Genomic DNA, 9964 nt, shown 5'->3' with positions numbered 1-9964 from the left:
GGTAGCAAATTGATGACGCTAAATCTTTCTTGATATTACCAAAATAGCTTTTGTGAATTTTTTTGTTAATGAAAAATAGTGAATTCTTGAAAAAATGCTTTTCCCGTTAGGTTAACGGGAAAAGCATTTTCTACGGCTTATTTCTGCCTTACAATACGATTGGATACGCACTACACACTTTGACATTTTTTGTCGAAATTCAGCATTTTGCTAATTCCGCGGAAATTTGAACAGCACTCGGTAAATTCGTGTTTCGTTCTACTAAGTGTATGAAATTATAAAAAAAAACTGTATAAATGTTACAAGAGCAAGCCGTTGAAGCAACAAATAGACTAAGAAAAGGGTTCTAAAGGTGCTAATTTGAGAAGTCCTTCACTTAAAAGTAAAAAAATAATGTGCGTGTATTGGGACTCGAACCCAGGTCGGCTACCATTGCTAATCGAGTCAATTTCTGTAGTTGGTACAATTACCTTTGTTAAACACATAATTCAGCTAGAATCCCGTATAAATAAATACCATTCCAGATATCTTCGGAACCATTTCCAAACTATTCATATAATACCCCCCATATTGGGAATACTATACTGATATATTCCACCTTTATAATTGAACTGTTATACTACCATACCCATTTTAGTTACTATTTGCAACACCTTCCGTGTATCCTATATTGGAGATTTGTATACTGCATTGTACTTTTGTGCCAGAGGTTAATATTGCTCTGGTGGTCTTTGCTATTCATATATCTGTTTATGCTTACAACTTACAACGTTACGGCGACAGCTCAATTCGATAAAGCGAGGCCACTTATAGTGCCAACGAAGCTGTCTTTAAAAGACGGCGTGTAACAAAGCAACTTCATCAATCGATAGAATTTGAAATGTGAAGGTGAAGATGTTTTTTTTCTCCAGTCAATATTTTATGCATCGCTAGACCTAAAATATGCATGTCACCATAATCTGTATGGTTCTTGAATGGCATGTTTTCATTGATTAAGCCCGTACGATATTAAGCCTGTTCTAATGACCCTGCCACTTCTAGTTTTCCGATCTGTTTACTTCACATCCTTGCTCTCACTTGAGTACTATGGCTCTAAGTTTCATAACTTTCTCTACCCAGTAATCTCTAGCGAATTGAATGTCGTTAAAATGTAAAAAAGAAAATGTGATTAACATAGTCGAAATAAAAAGGGAAAAAATCAAAATATATATAGAAAACAGCACCTTTTAGTACGGTGACCGTTCTTAACAACCCGTTGTTTGTATGGTCGAGTATGGAAAAACGACACTGGTTATGTTCGATACTATACTGCCCATAAAAGCATAAGTGTCCCATATGGATTATTGTCGAAAATAAGTTATCTGTTGGATTGTATTCTGTATTACCACTGAATTACAATGCACAAATATGATTACCAGGTTTGTTTAGAAAATATCGAAAAAAATACCAAAACATGGTTGTCCCATCCATAAGGCTCAATGAGAATGTAATTCTTCAAACAGCGTTTTTCTCGGCTTGCTGTTTTTCAATATGGGACTCTTATTCTTTTATGGGCAGTATACCAGGCAATGGTTAATCTATAGTTGAACGAATCTATAGTTGAACGAACTATATATAACTATATGGTTTGATGCAATGGTGGGCATATGGTACACATTTATACGGGAAGTCAAAGGTGGTATAAAGACAAATGTGTAGGTAGAAACAACCTTTTGAAGACATGTAGTGCAGCTTAACGATTAAAGGTACTATTGGTAACAGCATCATTTCCTCCCCCCTTAAGTATACCAATTTTATATATAGGTACCTAGTTCTTATCAGCGCTATCAAGCCATTCACAAGAATTGAAATTTAGAAAATTTAACCCATCGTGTCAGAATCGTATTCATGAACAATAGATGAGCTTGACATAGAAGACAGCCGTCAGTTCAATGAGGTATTTAGCTTTAATATTTTCTTCCGTACCAAAAACCGTAGAACCTTTATTATTACTTCCGTTATTCTCAACTGCCCCCCCCCCTCCCCAGGGGCTGTCCCACTTCTTCTATCTACCCAGGTGAGTGTGGTGAATGAAAAGAGTTATAAAAAATCAATGCTATTAATTGCCATGTTGATATGGCCATGTTGATAATGTTATTTATTTTCCAAAACAGTTTGAAAGACTTAAAAGTTCGAGTGTGTTTCTGATTCCTCCGGGCGTTCAAGGAGGTCTAGTAAACTCCCCAAATGAAAACTGCAACAGAAAGAAGCGGGATTAGAAACACATCGCAAGCACCGCTTCTGCGCAAAGGACGCAACGCTTCACAGTTTGATACTCGAGGTTTCCCCGCATTATTTATCCATCTGTCTGTTGGGGTGGAAAATCGATATTTGCCTCTGAAACACTTACAAAAGGAGGAGCCTACGAGTGCATTTGTCAAAATCGGAGCACTCATACAGAAAATAGTTTTTTTCATCTCTGGTTTCTAGTTAGGTTCTGGATTAGGAGAAACATCTCCAGGTATGCTGAAATCGGAATTCCAACACCAATTCTGGGTAACCAAAAAAGCGGTTCAAAGGAAGCTAGGTAAATTGGGCTTGTGATGGAAAAACACTGCAATATGCATTAATGAAAATTGTTACACCAGGAACAAAAGAAGATGAAAATATCGTCGCTTCCGATGGTGAGCTGGATTCGAAAATCGAGCTTTTCCAATCCGTGGCGGACAGTAGCCGGCAGCTGTATCGAATAATAGATCAGTATCAGGAGCGCGTATGCATTCTGGCGCAGGAAGAGAACACATTGGGTAAATTTTTACGCGAGGTCGGCAAAGAGAGCCCAACTACGGGCAAACTTATGTCCAACACTGGCAAAGCGGTTTCCTATTGCGGTCAGCAGCGTATTACGATTCGTGTGCCTTTGCTGCGGCTACATCACGATGTGCAAACATTCAAAGGACGTGCGATTGTGGACACCCAGAATACCATTCAGGCGATGGAGAAGGAACGCACCGAGTACAGAGCGGCTCTCAGCTGGATGAAGTCGGTTAGCATTCAACTGGATCCCGATACCGGTAGAGGGTTGGAGAAGTTTCGCAAGGCACAGCACCATGTGAAAACTGCCAAGACGAAATTTGACAAATACACACTAGATTGCTTGGAGAAGGTAAACATGATTTCTTGCTCCATTGTTTTAATATTTTATGGAGACGCGTGGCTTTTTGCAATTTCAGATTGATTTGCTGGCGGCAGCTCGGTGCAATATGTTTTCCCATGCGCTGGTCGGATATCAAAATGCAATGTTGCAATTTGCTAAAAAGAGCAGTGATACCTATAAGACGGCTTTGAAGAGCCTTTCTAAGGAGCCGCACTACAATTTTTCGATTTTGAGAGAACTAACACAAGCTAATCCAAATGTTAAGCAGGGAGAAAGTGAAGATCAGACCGATAAACCGGTGGACGATGATCAAATGCTATTCTTCCAGGTTTTTCGAACCGTTTTGAATGTTATAATAAGCAATGATAAACTTTTTTTTTTCGCAGGATGATTTTAAAGATGAACAGGCGACTGGAAAAGAAAAAACGAAATCCGAGCCCAAAGCAAAAGGCGAAGACCAAATTTTGTCCAAAAATACTTCGCAATTCGAAGACCTTTTGGCTGGTATAACTGAACAAAAGCTCATGGATACTGAAAAGGCCAACTCACGTACAGGAGATTCCTCGAGTTCAGCTGATTTATTAGGTTTGACCGTAGGCGATGAATTTTCTGATTTTCTGTCCGCACCAGTACCGTTCCTGCCATCTACACTTCTAACTAACCCAGAAGCGATGCAGTTTTCGCTAGACCAACTTTCGAGTCCAAGGCAGTCTACGGTAACGAGCAACAAGCCAGCCTCCAATGACGTATTCGGAAGTTTGCTACAGAGCCTTTCTAAAAACCAGCAGCCGCATGCTGGTGCCGTAATGGCCAACAATCAAACGGATTCCAAGCGGCCGCAGAAAGACACAAAAGATCTTTCCGGTTGGTATCAGCTGTTTGCTGAGCTAGATCCACTATCGAATCCGGATGCGATCCCATCCAAAAGTGACGCGCCCCACAACAGCTTGGCAGCTTGAGGTACAAAGAGTACGAAACAGGTTCTCGGAAAAGAAATATTTGTCAGAATCGGGCATCCTAATCAATGTTATTAGTTTTATGGCAGAGGACTATATTATGCCAGTTACCCTATTTTATGCTATTTTAAAATGAATGTCTCATGCTTTGTAAAGATTAATAAAAGCCTGTCTCAGCCTGATTTGCCTAATTTGAAGTAAGATAGATCCCAACCCTTCAATACGCAATTTATTTTAAAACTAAATTGCGAAAAACATCTCCAAACAATCGATTATGATGCGAAGTTTGTGTAAGCAAACCAGCAACTCAAAGCTTCGTGCTTTGAACATATCCGAATACAGGCTCGGTTCGAACATTTCCTGCCCTGAGTGCTCACCACTGTGCCATCTCGGCGCCGTCACATGGCTGTCCTTATAAATAAATACCAATTCTGAAAGCTTCGAAACCATTTGCAAACTATTCATATAATACTCTCCATATTGGGAATACTATTGATATATTTCATCATTATAATTCAACTATTAAACTACCATACTCATTTTATTTACCATTTCCAATATCTTCCGTGTATCCTATTTCGGAGTTTTGTATTCTACTTTGTACCTTTCTGCCAGCGCTGCTGAGGTGATCTCTGCCATTCGCATATCTGTATACCCTGTTCCAAAAATCCTCGGCTTATAATAATACAGCGATAGGTCACTTGGATAAAGCGTCAGTCCACTTAGCTTTCTTCAAAAGAAACAAAAAAAAACTCAACAATTGATAGAAATGAAAAGGTGTGAAGAGCAGAGGTTTTTTTCTCCACCCAATATTTTATGCATCGCTAGATCTAAAATATGCATGTTACCATAAACTATGGCTCTTGAACGGTATGATGTTAAAATGTATATGGGAAAAAGCATATTTTGGTATGGTGACCGTCCTTAACAACCCGTTGTTTTGTATGGTCGAGTATGGAAAAACGACATTGGTTATGTTCGATATTATACCAGACAATGGTTGGCATAAAATAAATTATGCGGGGTGGATCTTTCTGGCACTATAGAAATATAGAAATGAGCGATGTCGACGCAATTTTTCAAAATCGATTATTTCAGTTTGAAAAATCGATTTTAACATTCGATCTTTTCGGTTCTATGTTTGACAACATCGATTTTATTGATTCAATAAAATCGATTCGGTGAAATCAGTTTTTCTTTCGAAATTCCCATTGAAAAAGACGCAATTTTCTCACAATCGATCTTTTTACCTGGAAAAATCGATTCTTTGCGTCGATTTTTCTGGCTCGATGTTTGACAACATCGATTTTATTGAATTAAAAAGATCGATGTAGCAAAATCGATATTATTTTTCAAAATGCTCATCACTAACACTAGTTTACAATGATTTGTATCCTCACAATATTTTTATCATTTCCGTAGTAAAATGGCTCGCTGAAAACAAAATTGAGACTGAAAAAATTCCGTATGGAACAGATTTTGAGTTATTGCGTAACTCCAGAACTGAAAATCGGATAAATAAAAAAATCAGTAGTGACCGATGGAAAGGTAGTACCTTTCATTTGATACTAAGTTTGTGCAAATCGGTCCAGCCATCTCTGAGAAAAGTCGGTGAGATTGTTTGACACATACACATATACATACGCACATACAGTCATTTTACGATCTCGACGAACTGAGTCGAATGGTATAAGATATTCAGCTCTGCGGGCCTCGGTTGAAAAGTCGAAATTCCGACCGATTGCATAACCTTTCTACAGGGTGTTTGGTTCATGAGTAAGAATCTCTCGAGGGGTAATTTACTGTCATATTTGGAGCAAAAAATCGTTCTACACATACCATCAAATCTCAACCGTTACAGAGTTATTGAACTTTTTGTGTTAAAAACTTAGTTGTCTTAAAATAGCTCTAACTCAAAAAATATACTTTGTATTTCAAATCTTTCAGATCCATTGGATAGGTGAGAAAATTTTCCACTGAAAAATGTCCTCAAATGTTTCAGCTATTGAGGTTAAGTAATCTTTTCACAGTAATTTATTTAAAATTTAACAATTTTGATCGATTTTTCGTTCACTTCGCGAAAATATTAATAGTTAACATCACTATTTTAATAATTGAAATTGTTATTCTTAAAAAGTTGTATAATTTGTTCTTTGACATGATACACTTATCTTGTCTTGTTTCCGTGTGTTTGGGTTATTGAACTTGGATATTTTTATCTCATATTCACTAATACTAGCTCTTATTGAAAAAGTATGGCACTTATTGTACCTTTTCTTATTTTTATTCGAAAACCAGGAAAATTTCGCAGAGAAAAATGTGTTAATACCTTCCAGTTAAGTGAATTTAGTATTCTTTTAAAGGTTAATTAGTTTAAAGTTAGTGTTATTATTAGCATTTTCGTTATTTTCTTAAAATAGTAAATAATGAACTTCACCATAATTATCATAGAATCAATGCATCTCAGCAATTTCTACAATTCTTCCTTTGACTCCATTCAATTATCTCTTTTAGTTTCGAAGCAAAATCATTTTTATCTTCTCGTTTCATATGCAAAAACAGCGATTTCGAACCCACTGCATTTGTGATAAGGCCATGCTGTGTTAACTATTAAATTGCAGCGAAATGAAAAGCGATAGGGATAAAGTGTCAAATAACAAGTTGCAGAGAATATTAAGGGGCACCAAATGAACAATAGTTGTTATTGTTATTTATCAGTGTGCAATCGGGCTGTCTCAACAACCTATTTCTGCAACCTATGTGCATTAACTGTACACCTACCGTCTATCCGTTGCACTTGACAGTGTGTGCAGTGCTTTATGGTCACACCTATGACCGCGCACCCGGCTTCCCATGAGCGTTTTGGCGGCTCAGAGGTGTCCTTCCATGTTGCTCAGGAATACATTGCTCCTATACACATCCATGCATACAGGCATACATACGGGCTTACATTCATACATACATACAAACTATTTGGCGCAAGTTTAGAGCGTGTAACGTCGTGTCATCTAGTCTGTCATCCTATGGAAAATCATCCTACCATCGCCTTGGGGTCAACGCCATATTGACAAATTTCGCATTGAATCCGCTTCTGTCTCTTCCTAATCTCCTTTTTGTCTCCTAGGTCCGAAGCGGATCAATCGACTATTAATTGAAACGATAAACATACTAGTAGTATTATTAGTCCTTACTCGCGAATATTTTTCCTACAACTGTGCTGTTTCTTCTCTATCTTATAACATAACTCGATTATCCCTGTTCTAGTCAATATACATATTCATTACATTATGGACCAGGCAAACCCTTAATTTTTCTATTATTATTATCCTGAGGAGCTATACCAGTGAAGGTATTTTAGGATTTCGTTAAAAAGAATCTCTGCCAATAAAGGCGTAAGCAATATTTATCCACATAAAGTTTGCTCGAAACGAATGTCCGCCTGGTTCGACTCAAACAGACCACACCGACCCGAAAGGGTTACTTATCATTTCTGAGAGCCGGTGTGCTTGATCGAGTTTAATAATCATAAGAACAAATCCTGAATAATTAACTATCTCTTAGGTGCCAGTCCTGCACTCCTTTCCTGAACTAGCCTCATACTCACGATCAAAAGAGTCGACAACTAGTAGGATCTACATGTCCCCCACCCAAGCGAATTGATCAACTTGCAAGTAGGAGCACATATCTACCAACCAGCCAAGAAGACTTCCGAATCAATGAGAATGGACCATGCCAGTCGAAGGCCACAGGCCCAGCGCCATCTCGTACAGTGTCATTGTCATTTCTCAGCCCACCCTCTGGCAGACGTTCATCCGCCCATCTAGACTCTGTCAAGATGAGAACCTACAAAGCCTAACTGTTCGTATGTGTTAGTCTGTTTAGATTTTGGTTTGCTGAAACGAAACAAGAAAAGCAAAATAATTGTGATTAGTGTCGTAGTTATAATAAATAAGTAAACAATTTCTCCTCTGTTGTCCGTTCCCTTGTTCGTAGTCCTCCCTTCTGTTCCTGTTTGGGCCACTGGCTTTCAGTTTCCTTGGCCGTCATGCTCGATCCGCATCAATCCGCACATATCATGGCAGGAGAAACAAATGAAAAGACAAAACAAAACAAAATGAAAATAAATGGACGTCTGCTATCTGTGCCTAACTTGATGTTGCTTCTCAGTTTTGCACGACCCAGGGGGGACTTGGCCTTGATCCCAATGCTCTGTCATCGATGTTACGTGATATTCGTTATGGATTATTCTTTGTTTGGGGGCCATTCATAAACAATGTACTTTTTTTTCCCTGATCCGCTGATACGTCTAAAATGCATTTTTAGTTTTTATCTCGTTACGTGACGCTCTTCCCCTATTGTCAATATCCATCATCATTTATGAATGGTCCCCTGGTGATATATTTAGAGCAGACAATCCAATGAAAAATGGGTTGACAGGATTTTAGTGCGCTCTTGGCGCCTTGTGTCACATCTTCATGTTTGTTATACATAGTAAGAATACCAAAGCATGCGACGTGATGACCGGAAGATTAGAGAAGCAACTCCTCCCCTTCCCCCCCAAGGGGCACCAAATGAACAATAGTGACGATAAATTAGAATAATTACAAAAATCACCAAAAAAAAAACGTAAATTTTGAGTTATTTTGCTAGTGAAAAGTCATGTAGTACACTTAACTAAAAGATATCTGTACATACATCGAAAGGAAATTTTCTCAGCTTTCCAATAAATCCCTGATAATAGCGATATAAAGCATATTTTTTATATTAGAGTCTTTTAAGAACTTGCAAGTCAATTACAGGAAAAGTTTAGAAGTCAAATTACAAGGAAACGAGAAGAGATAGGGACATTATGTTGAAGAACAAATTATGAATCGTCCCCAAACCCAACTTTTGGATAATAGATATTGCTATAATCATAATTCATTATTTGGAGAAAATTAACAAAAACCTCATCAAAAACACAAACTTTTAACTACTTTACAACAAATTATCTGAAAAAAACATGAAAACATTATTCAATAGAAAATTTTCTCACCTTTCCAATGGCACTAAAAGATTTAAAATGCGAGGTATACTTTTTGAGTTAGAGATGTTTTAAGATAAACAAGTTTTTTACACAAAAAGTTCAATAACTCTGTAACGGTTGAGATTTGATGGTATGTGTAGAAGGTGTAGAACGATTTTTTGCTCCAAATATGACAGTAAATCACCCCTCGAGAGATTCTTACTCATGAACCAAACACCCTGTATATGAGTAAAGCAAAACTCTGAAAAACTGACTTTTTTGTGATTTACAAAAATACTCATAACTTCTATATTTTTATTTAGATTCCAATAAACAACCGCTCATTATTTTCGTAATTGATCATATTTCAATACCCTCGAATAAAAAATATTTAATAAATCGTTCTTCTTTGAGTAATTTACCGTCAAACAAAAAAAAATTCCAAAATTTTGCAAGAAATAGCAATTATTTTTTAATTAATTACTGAATAGAGATCTAATTGTAATAGTTACCAAAAAATGTAGTAGGAATAATTGATAGATCTTGCAATTGTCGATCAAATGATATTAAAATCAGTAGAGTACAACTGGAGATATTTGTGATGAATTGAAGGGCCAATTTTTTAAAATACAAAAACGGGGGTTTTAGCAATATCTCAAAATCTGTTCCATACAGAATTTTTTCAATCGCATTTTCGTTTTCAGCGGACCATTTTACTACGGAAATGATAAAAAAAAAGTTTAGGATATGACAACTTTTTGAAATTTGTAAACTAGTTTCATCTTATGCATCGTTTTATCGACTGCGTATATGTGTATCGCTAAAAGAACATTTCTGTCTGGTATGACAAAGGCTAAGTTGGACTGA

The 9964-nt window shown here is 37.1% G+C and overlaps 1 protein-coding gene across 1 annotated transcript; it reads left to right on the top strand.

Moving 5' to 3' along the window:
- Positions 1-2353: 2353 nt before the first annotated feature.
- Positions 2354-4274, top strand: LOC131691855 (islet cell autoantigen 1). Its single transcript, XM_058978529.1, has 4 exons — positions 2354-2566; positions 2628-3145; positions 3213-3464; positions 3523-4274. The coding sequence occupies exons 1-4, from the start codon at positions 2503-2505 to the stop codon at positions 4093-4095; spliced, it is 1407 nt and encodes a 468-aa protein (XP_058834512.1). The 5' UTR covers positions 2354-2502; the 3' UTR covers positions 4096-4274.
- The last annotated feature ends 5690 nt before the right edge of the window (positions 4275-9964 follow it).

Source organism: Topomyia yanbarensis, chromosome 3 (assembly GCF_030247195.1).
Source record: "Topomyia yanbarensis strain Yona2022 chromosome 3, ASM3024719v1, whole genome shotgun sequence".
NCBI classification, from domain to species: domain Eukaryota; kingdom Metazoa; phylum Arthropoda; class Insecta; order Diptera; family Culicidae; genus Topomyia; species Topomyia yanbarensis.
This window is presented reverse-complemented; position numbering and strand designations above follow the sequence as displayed.

What these genes read in the sequence shown, in the direction of transcription:
- LOC131691855 (XM_058978529.1), top strand. Translation starts at nt 2,503, where the DNA reads ATGCTGAAATCGGAATTCCAACACCAATTCTGGGTAACCAAAAAAGCG. An exon ending in AGCGGTTCAAAGGAAGCTAG is followed by an intron (nt 2,567 to 2,627) that starts GTAAATTGGGCT and finishes TTGTTACACCAG; the next exon opens with GAACAAAAGAAGATGAAAAT. An exon ending in CACTAGATTGCTTGGAGAAG is followed by an intron (nt 3,146 to 3,212) that starts GTAAACATGATT and finishes TTGCAATTTCAG; the next exon opens with ATTGATTTGCTGGCGGCAGC.